A 14,232-nucleotide genomic window follows, 5' to 3' on the forward strand; every position below is an offset into this window, starting at 1 on the left:
GAGGTTCCTCAAAAAATTAAAAATAGATCTACCCTATGACCCAACAATAGCACTGCTAGGAATTTACCCAAGGGATACAGGAGTGCTGATGCATAAGGGCACTTGTACCCCAATGTTTATAGCAGGACTTTCAACAACAACCAAATTATGGAAAGAGCCTAAATGTACATCAACTGATGAAAGGATAAAGAAATTGTGGTTTATAGACACAATGGAATACTACTTGGCAATGAGAAAGAATGAAATATGGCCTTTTGTAGCAACGCAGATGGAACTGGAGAGTGTTATGCTAAGTGAAGTAAGTCATACAGAGAAAGGTAGATACCATAAATTTTCACTGTCATGTGGATCCTGGGAAACTTAACAGAAGACCATGGGGGAGGGGAAGGAAAAAAAAAGTTAGAGAGGGAAAGAGCCAAACTATAAGAGACTCTTAAAAACTGACAATAAACAGTATTGATGGGAGGTGGGAGGGAGGGGAGGGTGGGTGATGGGTATTGAGAAGGGCACCTGTTGGGATGAGCACTGGGTGTTGTATGGAAACGAATTTGACAATAAACTTCATAAATTGAAAAAAAAAGAAATGATTTGGTTTTTTTTAAGTATGAAATTTATTGTCAAACTGGTTTCCATACAGCATCCAGTGCTCATCCCAACAGGTGCCCTCCTTAATGCCCATCACCCATTTTCCCCTCCTTCCCACCCCCCATCAATCCTCAGTTTATTCTCAGTTTTTAAGAGTCTCTTATGGTTTGGCTCCCTCCCTAACTTTTTTTTTCTTCCCTTCCCCCATGGTCTTCTGTTAAGTTACACCTAAAAAACAAATAATCCAGTGAAGAAATGGACAGAAAACATGAACAGACACTTCTCTAAAGAAGTCATCCAGATGGTCAACAGGCACATGAAAAGATGCTCAACGTCGCTCCTCATCAGGAAAATACAAATCAAATCCGCACTCAGATATCACCTCACGCCAGTCAGAGTGGCCAAAATGAAAAAATTAGGAGACTATAGATGCTGGAGAGGATGTGGAGAAACGGGAACCCTCTTGCACTGTTGGTGGGAATGCAAACTGGTGCAGCCACTCTGGAAAACAGTGTGGAGGTTCCTCAGAAAATTAAAAATAGATATACCCTATGACCCAGAAATAGCACTGCTAGGAATTTACCCAAGGGATATAGGAGTACTAATGCATAGGGGCACTTGTACCCCAGTGTTTACAGCAGCACTTTCAACAATAGCCAAACTACAGAAAGAGCCTAAATGACCATCAACTGATGAATGGATAAAGAAATTGTGGTTTATATACACAATGGAGTACTACACAGCAATGAGAAAGAATGAAATATGGCCCTTTGTAGCAACGTGGATGGAACTGGAGAGTGTTATGCTAAGTGAAATAAGTCATACAGAGAAAGACAGATACCATATGTGTTCACTCTTATGTGGATCCTGATAAACTTAACAAAGACCATGTGGTTTATAACGAAGTAGCTTTCTTAGCCTGTTTCCTCCTCATAAAAGTTTGGAGGCAGAGAAGTATCTTTTAAATTTGAACTGTCTCTGTTTTAGACCAAACTGGTGGTATTTCTCCCAACCAGCATCCTGACTTGCTTGTAAGACACTGGCAAGACTTTGAACTCATTTTATAATCCTGACATTGACACAATTTTGCATCTCATTTACAGCAAGATCAGCACCGTGGCTATCAGAAATAAGATATGGCTGCTATAGAAACTCTCTGTTTCACTGACCATGACTTCAACTTGGATTTTAAAGATCTGACCTTATCCTTTTGTTTCTACCAATGCTCCAGTACACTCAGAGAAAGCCATCCCATGCCACAGTTCTTAGAGTCATCATTGCTGCCATAATAGTCAAGTTCAGAAGCCACTTGCTTGACAAAGGCACTTAATTACAGCCAACAAGTGACAACTTATTTTTTATAGTTTTCTGACTTTTATTTTTTATAAAGGCTTTATTAAAATATAATTCACTTACTAAAAAATTTACCCTTTTGAAGTATACAATTCAGTGGTTTTAGTATATTCACAGAGTCATGAAACCATCATCACTGATTTTAGACCATTCTCAACATGACAAAATGAAACTCTGTACCCAACCACTAATCTACACTCTCTTTTTCACTGGCTTCTTTAACTTAGTATAATATTTTCAAGATTAGTATGATATTTTCAAAATCAGTATAATATTTTCAAGATTCATCCATGTTGTACATCTATCAGTACTTCATTCCTTTTTTAAAAAAAAATATTTATTTAAATTCAAGTTATTTAGCATACTGTGTAGTGTCAGTTTTAGGAGAATTCAGTGATTCATCATTTACATATAACACCCAGTACTCATCCCAACAAGTGCTCTCCTTAACGCCCATCACCCATTTAGCCCATCCCTACACCCTACACCTCCCCTCCAGCAACCCTCAGTTTGTTCTGTGTATTTAAGGGCCTTTTATGGTTTTCCTGCCTCTCTTTTTTTATAATATATTTCCTTCCTTTACCCTATGTTCATCTATTGTGTTTCTTAAATTCCACATATGAGTGAAATAATATATTTATCTTTCTCTGACTTATCTCACTTAGCATAATATACTCTAGCTCCATCCACGTCACTGCAAATGGCAAGATTTCATTTTTTTTTGATCCCCAAGTAATATTCCATTGTGGCATGCATATATATATATATATATATATATATATATATGTGTGTGTGTATATATACACACACATACACACACATGCACATATATATAGCATGCATATATACATATGTATATATATATGTATACATACATATATATATACACACACACACATACACACACACAAACACACACCACCTCTTCATTATCAATTCATCAGTCAGTGGACATTTGGGTTCTCTCCATAGCTTGGCTATGGTTGATACTGCTTCTGTAAACATCAGGGAACAGGTACTCCTTTGAATCTGTATTTTGTACAGATACACCTTTTGATAAATACCTAGTAGTGCAATTGTTGGGTTGTAGGGTAGTTCTAAGCTTTAATTTTTTGAGGAACCTCCATACTGTTTTCCAGAGTGGAAACTGCACCAGTTTGCATTCCACCAGGAGTGCAAAAGTGTTCCCCTTTCTCTGCATTCCTTTGTAATGCCAGATAATACTCCATTGTACGGATATGCCACAACATTTCAGTTGTCTATTTATCTGTTGCTGAGCACGTGAATTGTTTTACTTTTTGGCTATTGTGAATAATGCTACCATGAAAACTCTCATGCAAGTTTTTCTGTGGACTCATTTTCTTTTTTTTTTCCAACTTTTTATTCACACATATTTCAAATTCTCTTGGATATATATTAGGGGTAGAATTTCTGCATCATATGCTAAGTCTATGCTTAACATTTTGAAGAACTTACAAACTATTCTCCACATTGGCTATGGCATTTTACAATCCCACTGGGAATATATGATAGTCCAATTTCTCCATATCCTCGCCAACACCAGTTATTTTGAATCACTTGTTTTTTAGACAAACTAGTGGGCGTGAATTGGCATCTCATTATAGTTTCAATTTGCATTTCCCTAATGAAAATGAGCACTTTTCATGTGCTTATTGACTACTGGCATATCTTCACTAGAAAACTATATAAATTCTTTGACCATTTTTAAAATGGGTTGTCTCTTTATTGTTGAGTTGTAAAAGTACTTTACATGTTCTGAATATAAGTTCCTTATCAGATATATGATTTGTAAATATTTTCTCCTGTGGGTTGTATTTTCACTTTCTTGATGGTATCCTTTGAAATACAAAAATTTCTCATTTTGAGTAAGTCAAATCTATTTTTTCTTTGGTCTCCTGTGCTTTTAATGTTGTAAGAAACCACTGCCTAATCAAATATTTGCCTAAACAAATACTTAAATTTATAATTTTTTTCTATGAGTTTTATAGTATAAACTTTTGCTTTTAGGTATGATCCATTTTGAGTTAATTTTTGAATGTAGTGTGAGATTGTGCATACGAATTTCATTCTTTTGGATGTGAATATCTAACTGTCCCTGCACAATTTATTGAAAACAACCCTATTAAATATTATGTCATTAAATACTACCTATAGATTACTAGAATTCTACTAGAATGGACAAGTTAGTAAGCACCGTGTTAAGCCACAAAACAAAACCAAAGTAGTCCCAAACTACCACTGTTGAGGATGTTTCCAGGGACTATTCCTGGCACTAACTTCTGCATCAGAAAGGTCCAGTCAGTAGATATAAAACCCTCAGATTAGGTGCGCCTGGGTGGCTCAGTCGGTTGAACGCTGACTTCGGCTCAGGTCACGATCTTGCGGTCCTTGAGTTCGAGCCCCGCGTCGGGCTCTGTGCTGACAGCTCAGAGCCTGGAGCCTGTTTCAGATTCTGTGTCTCCCTCTCTCTGACCCTCCCCCATTCATTCTCTGTCTCTCTCTGTCTCAAAAATAAATAAACGTTAAAAAAAAATTTTTTTAAATAAATAAAATAAAATAAAATAAATAAAACCCTCAGATTATTGTAACACAAATAACTTAATATAAAGATTACTAAGGTAATAAAGAAATGCCCCCCCCCCAAAAAAAGAAAAGAAAGGAAACAGGGAATACTAAGCCGGAAATTGCATGAGCCAGATGCCACTCTTAGTTCTGGGGCAACAAAGGGGAAAATTTGGAATTATATATTTATATAATAAATATTATATAATCTATTTTTTCTTTTGTCTCGTGTGTGCACACACGCATGCATTTATTTATTTATTTATTTATTTATTTATTTATTTATTTATTTCAGCTCTGAAGCTGAAAATCAGACTTCTCAGAAGGGGATACCAGCCACCTGATGCTGTGCTGATGTCACTAAGGGACAGCATTGGTGCTATTTATGCCAGTATTTTAGAAAAAAAACATGCATTTTACTAATATGGTAGAACTCTGCATCCTCACAGGGCTTTATCCCACCCTCTGTAGTTTCCAATAAACTATCCACTTCTTGCTTATCCAATCCAATGAGCATGATGTCATTGACATAGTGGGTTAGTGTGATGTTCTGCAGGATGTCTACCATTCAACGTCTTATTGAACAATACTGTCATAGCAGATGGGAGGAACATAGCCATGTAACCTGTTCCATGTGAGTAGGAATTCTTTCTGATTTGTGTTTTTCTGATAATGTGGGAAAGAGCAGATCAGTGTCTACATAATATTTACTTAGATTATGTTAAGCTGCTCTTCAAAAATACATCTGGCACAGAAAATTAATCTCGACATGATCCTGGATATGGACCTGAGGCAGCCTGTCTGAAAGCTCTATCTCTTCCCAGCTAGTCTGAAAGCAATTCTGCCTGCTCAGGGAACTGGCAGGAGACATACCCATCGATGCTCCCAGAGGCCTGCTGGCTTATCTCCATCTTAATTGCAGAGACTGAATTAGCCCTGTGATTTGGCTATAGACCCTCTCTACTATTTTTTTTATATTAATCCTCCCTGCCTACGTACCCACCCAGAGACTTGGCAGAGGCCCTTTCAGGGACCCAGCGAGAGAAACCTTGTCCCTGCATCTGGCACTTGTCTCAGCACCAGCCCTATGGACCATGGTCCTGAGGTGACTCCCCCATCCAAGGATTCCCCCATCAGAAAGGATCCACACCTGCCCAAAACCCTGCAAGCAGTCCTGACATCAAACTCCATTGCTGACCCAGCAGCAGCCACATGACCTGGCTCAAATCCCATACAACTACAATCCCACAAAACTGTAGAACTGAAGAACTAATAATTCAGTAAATTTCCAAAATACAAAATCAATATACAAAAAACAAGTTGTGTTTCTATACACTAAGATGTCCAAAAAAGAAATTAAGAAATTAACAATTCCATTCACAAGAGCATCAAAAAGAATAAAATACAAAGGAATAAATTTAACCAAGGAGGTACAAGATCTCTACACTTAAAACTGTAAGATACTGATGATAGAAATTGAAAGAGGCACAAATAGAAAGATAACCCATGTTTGTGAATTGTAAGAATTAATATTGTTAAAATGTCCAGACCACTCAAAGCAAGCTAGTTAATGAAATCCCTCTCAAAACTCCAATGGCACTTTTCACATAAATAGAAAAAATAATCCTAAAATTTCTATGGAACCACAAAAGAGCCCAAATAACCAAAGCAATTTTGAGAAAGAAGAACAAAACTAGAAGCATCACACTCTCTGGTTCCAAGTTACATTACAAAATTATAGTAACCAAAACAATATGGTACTGACATAAAAACATACACATAGACCATTGGAACAGAATACATACCCCAGAAATAAAACCATGCACATATGGTCAACAAATCTATGATAAGGGTACCAAGAATACCTAATGGGGAAAAGACAGTCTCTTTAATAAAATGAAAAACTAGATATTCACATGCAAAAGAATAAGCAGACCCTCTCTTACACCATACCCAAAAATCAACTTGAAACAGATGAAAGACTTAAACAAAAGACCTGAAACTATAAAACTCACAGATGATAACATAGGGAAAATTTTCCTCATAATCTTACCAATGATTTTGGGGGTTTGGGTTTGATAAATAAAAAAAAAGCACAGGCAACAAAAGCAAAATTTAGCAAGCGGACCTATATCAAACTAAAAGCTTTTGTACAGTAAGGGAACAATTAACTAAGATACAAAGACAACCCAGAGAATGGGAGAAAATATTTACAAACTGTTTATCTGATAAAAGGTTAATATCCAAGATATATAAGGAGCTCATACAAGTATAAAACAAAGTATAAATTACATATAAATAAACTTAAAATGGGCTTAGGATCTTTATAGACTGATTTCAAAAAAAGATATACAAATGGCCAACAGGTACATGAAAAGTTACTCAACATCACTAATCATCAGGGAAATGCAAATCAAAACCACAAAAGATACTTCATGTCTGTAAGAATGGCTAGTACCAAAAAGATAAGAGATGGGGTGCCTGGGTGGCTCAGTCTGTTAAGTGTCTGACTTCAGCTGAGTTCATGATCTCACAATTCTAGAGCTCAAGCCCTGCATCAGGCTCTGCACTGACAGCTTGAAGCCTGGAGCCTGGAGCTTGCTTCGGATTCTGTGGCTCCCTCTCTCTCTCTGCCCCACCCCTGATTGTATTCATATTCATTCTCATTCTCATTCCCCCTCTCTCTCTCTCTCTCTCTCTCTCTCTCTCTCTCTCTCTCTCTCAAAAATAAATAAAAATTAAAAATAAAAATAAAAGGCAAGAGATAACAAGTGTTGTAAAAGAAAAGGGAGCCCTGGTTCATTGTTGGTGGCAATGCAAACTGGTACAGACACCATGAAAGACAGTATGAAGGCTCCTCAAAAAATAAAAAGTAGAATTATCATGTGATCCATCAATTTCACTTCTGGGTATATATGTGAAGAAAATGAAATCACTACGTCAAAAATATTTGCACTCCCATGTTTACTGCAGCATTACTCACAATACCCAAGATACAGAAACAAACTAAATTTCCATCTACAGATGAATGGATAAAGAATATATGGTTATATATATAATGGAATATTACTCAGCCATAAGAAAAAGGGAAATCCTGCCATCTGTGAGAACACAGGGGGACCATGAAGGTGTTATGCTAAGTGAAGTAAGTCAGACAAATACTGTACATCACTTGTATGTAGAATTTCAAAAATGTGAACTAGAAACAGAGAAAAGATTGGTGATTGCCAGAGGCTGTGAGGTAGGGGAAATGGGGAAGATGTTTGTCGAAGGATATAAATTTCCAGTTATAGAATAAATACATTTTGGATATCTAATGTACATCATGGTGATTACTGTCAACAACACCATACTATATAATTAAAGTTGCTAACAAAGTAGATCTTCACTGTTTTCACCACAAGAGAAAAAGGATATTTATGCAAGGTGATGAAGCTGTTAGCTAATATTATGGTGGTAATCATTTCACAATATGTGAATGTGTCAAATCAGTACATTGTATACCTTAAACTTATATATTGTTACTATATATTATATGTCAAATATAGCCCAATAAATCCAGCGAAAAAAATTTTAAGTAAAAAAGACTACACTGAAGTACAGATGTGAAACAAAGAAGAAATTCAGATAACAGGAGTGGATGCCAGAAAGAGGCCATCTCCCCAGTTTACACAACTGCAGCACACTGACCACCTTGCTCTTTTCCTGACATACTTAACATATTCCTAGCATCAGCTGTTCCTTCTGCCTGAAATCTTTCTTGATATACTCTTGGTTTTTTCCCTCACTTTTTCAAGCATCTGCTCAAATATTAGTATCTCTGTTAGGCTTTGTTCAAGACCTTGTTTAAAATTACAAGTAATGGGGAAAAAAAGTCTTTTCAACAAATGTTGTTGGGAAAACTGGACAGCAACATACAGAAGAATGAAACTGGACCATTTTCTTATACCATATACAAAAATAAATTCAAAATCAATGAAAGACCTGAATGTGAGACAGGAAACCATCAGAATCCTAGAGGAGAACATAGGTAGCAACCTCTTTGACCTCAGCTATAATAACTTCATCCTCGACATGTCACCAGAATCAAGGGAAATAAAATAAAAATGAACTATTGGGACTTCATCAAAATAAAAACTTCTGCACGGCGAAGGAAACAATCAACAAAAGTAAAAGGCAGACCATGGAATGGACGAAGATATTTACAAATGACATCAAATAAAGGGCTAGTACAGAAAACCTATAAAGAATTTAGTAAACTCAACACCCAAAAAACAAATAATCCAGGTAAGAAATGGGCAGAAGACATGAACAGACATTTTTCCAAAGAAGATATCCAGATGGCCAACAGACACGTGAAAAGATGCTCAACATCACTCATCACGAGGGAAATACAAATCAAAACCACAGTGAGATACCACCTCACACCTTGTCAGAATGGCTAAAACTGACAACAAAAGAAACAACAGGTGCTGGTGAGAATGTGGAGAAAGGGGAACGCTCTTACACTGTTAGTGGGAATGCAAACTGGTGCAGACACTCTGGGAAAGAATATGGAGGTTCCTTGAAAAGTTAAAAATAGAACTACCCTATGACCCAGCAGTTGGACTACTAGGTATTTATCCAAAGGATACAAAAGTACAGATTCAAAGGGGTACATGCTCCCCAATGTTTATAGCAGCACTATCAACAATAGCCAAGATATGGAGAGAACCTAAATGTCCATTGACTGATGAATGGATAAAGAAGATGTGGTATATACATGCCATGGAATATTACTCCACCGGCAAAAAGAATGAAATCTTGCCACTTACAATGATGTGGATAGAGCTAGAATGTGTTATGCTAAGTGAAATAAGTCAGAGAAAGACAAATACCACATAATGTCACTCATATGTGGAATTTAAGAAACAAAACATATGAACATATGGGATGGGGGAAAGAGAAAGGGGAAACAAAACATGAGAGACTATTATGAGAACAAACTGCAGGTTGATGGAGCTAGTTGGGAATGAGATGGGCTACATGGGTGATGGGTGTTAAGGGGGATACTTGATATGATGAGCAATGGGTGTTGTATGTAAGTGATGAATCACTGAATTCTACCCCTGAAACTAATATTGCACTGTATATTAACTAACTAGAATTTAAACTAAAGATATAATATAATACAATACAATACAATACAATAAAAGTCCTGCCCTATTTCTGATCCATTCCATTCCCACACTATTCTTCTCAAATTAAAAAAAAAAATTATTGTTCATTTACTGATGTTGTTTGTCTTCCATTTCTTTCCTTACCCCATTGAATTGTTCTATGTAGGTAGGAACTTATTTCTATTTTGTTTGCCTAGATATATTCCCAGTGCCTGGTAAGCACTCAATAAATATTTGTTAAATATCCTCATACCAGTTTTACCACTAATGGATATAATAAAATTGTGACTGAAACGTCTCTAACAATTTTTTTGAGAACTAATACTGACAAGCGAAGAATTTTCTTTCTTCAAAATAGAAACAGGGAATTCAAAGGTGCATGTTCATATTATAGTTATTCCAGAAAGCTCTATTACTATTTAATTAGTCCCCAGGAACATTTTGCAATGCCTATTTAGTAAAAGCATAAAAGAAGATAAGAACCTAGTTCTGCAATACACCAATCCTCAGGGAATAGTAGGGCCTGGGATTTCATTGGAGATAAATAAAATTCAAAACAAGCTCATCTGTTGAACAAATACTCTACAAATATCATGGGAGAGAGTCCCAAATCTCAAAAGACTATGATGCAAAGAAATAAATATAGATCATACCTTCACCTAGGCTTTATCTTAACCATAAACATGAGTTTTGCAGCTAGGGAGAAAAAATCTTTTAAAATTTACTCTTTGCAATTCATGGCAGGTTACCACCTGTATTCTTCAACTGTTCTAAAGTTCCTCACAGGATTTTCACTCTCTGGTAGTATTTTATTTCCCCTCTCACATTTATTTTTCTTAGTACATATCCAAGGAGTTAAAATTGTGTTCCCTATTACAAATGCTGAGTTTTCTGCAGAAATGGATTTGTTGGCAAGTGCTTTCTGTTTGCTCTGAAAATAAAAATATCTGATTAGAATAAACTTCAGATGGAAAAGTATGAAAATATTAATTTTTCTCTTGTTTGCCCCAGCATAGGGAAATATATTTATCTAGATTTCTTATCCCTTTAAAATACGGATAAGTATTATTTACAAGAGGGGCCTGAGGATTTTGTGTGAAAATGTATAATTAATAAACTACTGGAGGTAGGTGAATGATGAATTCTGTTGCTTGTTCAATAGAGAAAATATACCAAATCTATGATTCCACTGATACACTATCTAGATCATATATTGCTCTCAATCTTACTAATATGCCTTGATTTTATGTGAAATAATTTCCTTTAATGACAAAACCATTCAGCATCTGTGTGCTGTTTCTTGCATTTATAGGTTCTTCTTTGGATTTTGACTTTATACAGTTAGTATTCCCAAAAAATACTGTAACGGGAGACACAAATAGGGTGAGTATTGATACTGATTTGATATACCACTGTTAGTGTCCCATTGTCAATCAAAATCTTAATGAAAATGGCTTAGAGTAAGATACCAATGTATCAGGATACAGGCCAGAGTAAAAAGGACAAAAATAGTTTTAAAAATTCAGTTGAATGAGTTATGCAGATAACCACTAAGACCCAATGGGTATATTAGAGAGTCTTTTCTTCAAAAGAATGCAGCACAATAATTTGTGGGCATCCCATTGGTAAGAGTATTTTTGAAACATAAGAATATTAATGCCTGTTACATTAATAGTGATATTATGCTTTTTGTCTTTGCTTCTGCATATTTTGTCCTCACTATACATAAGTACAATTTAAATGTAGTTAAGTTAAAGGAATTCTATTTTTCATTTCTAGGTGAATGGCCAAGACTCACAAGTTCCATACCTTGCTGTCTCTATAAAAGATGATGCTTAATTCTTTCTCAGATCCTATACAACAAACTCAATGAGAAAATCATACCATTCTTCAGGATAAAAATCCTAAATAAACTTTTTTTTTAAATCTTACTAGGGGTGCCTGGGCGGCTCAGTCGGTTAAGCATCCGACTTTGGCTCAGGTCATGATTTCACGGTCCGTGAGTTCGAGCCCCACGTTGGGCTCTGTGCTGACAGCTCAGAGCCTGGAGCCTGTTTCAGATTCTGTGTCTCCCTCTCTCTCTGACCCTCCCCCGTTCATGCTCTGTCTCTCTCTGTCTCAAAAAAATAAGTAAACGTTAAAAAATTTTTTTTAATCTTACTATATATTCACAACAAAACAAGGGAAACACTGTCTTCCAGGACAGGGGGAAAACACACACACACACACACACACAAACTTCTGTAATTGGAGAATTTCCTCTACCTGCCCTATACTGCCATATGACATAAGATTGCTATGGAAAACAAATGGACTGAACCACCAGGTTGCATTCAGACTTGACACAGTCTACACAGCCCCATGGGCAACAAGTATAATAAAAAGCAGTCCTTCCACATTAGATGCCAAATGTGATAGCCAAGAGTAGATTTCTAAGGAAATAACACATGTACAAGTTAAGCGTGATTCAACAACAAACTGGGAGGACTTTTAGGTGCCAAAGCGTAAGGCTTTTCCCCATGCTATGAAGCTCAATCCAAGAGGCTGGATAGAGAGAAAGCATTTTTTATGTACCAAACATGTCTGTCTAGTCATGTAGTGAATCATCTATGATGGAACCAGAGAGCCATTTTGGTCATCACAAACAAGTACAAAAAGCAATATTCCCTGTGCCCTTTCACTTTCTATCTCAGTGAGAAAGAACTTTTTGGAATGTCTTAATATAAATAGGATTTCATTTACTGTTCTTATCAACATTACTAATTCCAATAAATTAATTTTACATTATTCTTTAGAAAGAAATATCAATTTTGCACTAATATGTAATCCAGTCTCCTGACCCAGTTTAATGATAGTCCCACACCATGTTTTTATTTATATTATTACTTACATCTTATCAAAATGAAGTCATGCTTTGGAGAACATGTTGTGATGATCACAGCTTTGTTGCTTAACAGAAAACTCATGGTTTGTTACTTTATCAAAAAATGGTCAAGAATTTGGTGTTTTCTGAGAGAACCAGCATACTCCATTAAGAGTGCTATAACAAAGTCATCTCCATGTCTTCCAGACCAATGAATGTGTCCGGCACAGAAACCACCAACTCCGTTAGCCACTTTATCCTCGTGGGCTTTCCCTCAAGCCCAGAAATGCAGCTCCTCTACTTCGGGCTCTTCTCAGTAGTCTACACGCTGACTCTCATGGGGAACGCAGCCATTGTCTGTGCAGTGCGGTGGGAACGGCGTCTTCACACGCCCATGTACATCCTCTTGGGGAATTTCTCTCTCCTGGAAATATGTTATGTCACCACGACCGTCCCTAACATGTTGGCCAATTTCCTGTCCTCAAGCAAGTCCATTTCCTTTGTGAACTGTTTTGCACAGTTCTACTTCTTCTTCTCTCTGGGGTGTGATGAGGGCTTCTTCCTCTGCATCATGGCCTTTGACAGGTACCTTGCCATCTGTCGTCCTCTGCATTACCCACGCATTATGACGAAACAGCTGTACACTGGCCTTGCCATCTTTGGCTGGTCGTGCGGGTTCATCCTCTTCCTAACCCCAGTTGTTCTCATTTCACAGTTACCCTACTGTGGCCCAAATACCATCAACCATTTCTTGTGTGATCCTGCCCCATTGATGATGCTGTCCTGTTCTGAAGACACCACAACACAGTTCATTTACTCTACTTTCAATGCTGTTTTCATGATTGGAACCTTTCTCTTTGTTCTTTGTTCCTATGCTCTGGTGATTGTGGCTGTGCTAAGGATGCCCTCAGCAGCAGGCAAACGCAAGGCTTTCTCCACTTGTGCTTCTCATCTGGCAGTGGTGATCCTGTTTTTTGGCTCTATTATGGTGATGTATGTTAGTCCTAGATCAGGACACCCAGTGCAAGTGCAGAAAATTGTGACCTTGTTTTATTCTGTGATAACACCCCTCTGTAATCCTCTAATTTACAGCCTAAAGAACAAGGAAATGAAGACTGCCCTAAGGAAAGTCTTTAGGACTGAAATACCTGCTCATAAAATATAAATCAGAAGTCACAGTGAACTATGTTCCTACTGCAATCTATCTTAATAAGATATGAACAAGATACTTTTCTAGAGAATTCATTAATTTTGGTTAGGGAATTGTTACAATAAAGCCCACCATGATCTTTTTTTTAACTTTTTAAAAAATTTATTATTTTGAGAGAGGCAGAGACAGGTGAGTAGGGGAGGAGCAGAGAGAAAGGGAGAGAGAGAATCCCAGGCAAGCTCCACACTGTGAGCACAGAGACTGAAGGGGGACTTGAACTTATGAAACTGTAAGATCATTACCTGAGCCAAAACCAAGAGTCAGATGCTTAACCAATTGAGCCACCCAGGTACCCCAAGCCCATCATCATCATAAATAACCCTCACTACATGATGGGATAGTTTTAAGAAATTAAATTGTTTTAGGAACTCTTTTTATATAACTGAGTTTCTAAGGAAGTATAAATCTACTTTGTACTTCAGAATTGGAGCACAATATAAGGGTATAACATGGTCATAAATTTCTTTGGGAGTTAACAC

At 36.8% G+C, this 14,232-nt stretch overlaps 2 protein-coding genes across 4 annotated transcripts in view; one reads left to right on the forward strand and one right to left on the reverse strand.

The window, feature by feature from the left end:
- The window catches only part of LOC102953627 (olfactory receptor 4N2), a 140,719-nt gene extending 128,078 nt beyond the window's left edge, over positions 1-12,641 (reverse strand). Inside the window, exon 1 of one of the 3 annotated variants that reach the window (XM_042989295.1) lies at positions 12,571-12,641. The gene's annotated coding sequence lies outside the window, so the exon portion shown is untranslated. The remainder of the gene's footprint in view (positions 1-12,570) is intronic. The other 2 variants (XM_042989296.1, XM_042989294.1) reach the window with 2 other exon arrangements.
- A 113-nt stretch (positions 12,642-12,754) lies between these two features.
- LOC102951601 (olfactory receptor 11G2-like) lies at positions 12,755-13,708 on the forward strand. Its single transcript, XM_007091411.2, has one exon. The coding sequence runs from the start codon at positions 12,755-12,757 to the stop codon at positions 13,706-13,708; it is 954 nt and encodes a 317-aa protein (XP_007091473.1).
- The last annotated feature ends 524 nt before the right edge of the window (positions 13,709-14,232 follow it).

Source organism: Panthera tigris, chromosome B3 (genome assembly GCF_018350195.1).
Source record: "Panthera tigris isolate Pti1 chromosome B3, P.tigris_Pti1_mat1.1, whole genome shotgun sequence".
Classification (NCBI taxonomy): domain Eukaryota; kingdom Metazoa; phylum Chordata; class Mammalia; order Carnivora; family Felidae; genus Panthera; species Panthera tigris.

Bases quoted from the DNA above. Each gene is read 5' to 3' on its own strand.
- LOC102951601 (XM_007091411.2), top strand. From the start codon at position 12,755: ATGAATGTGTCCGGCACAGAAACCACCAACTCCGTTAGCCACTTTATC.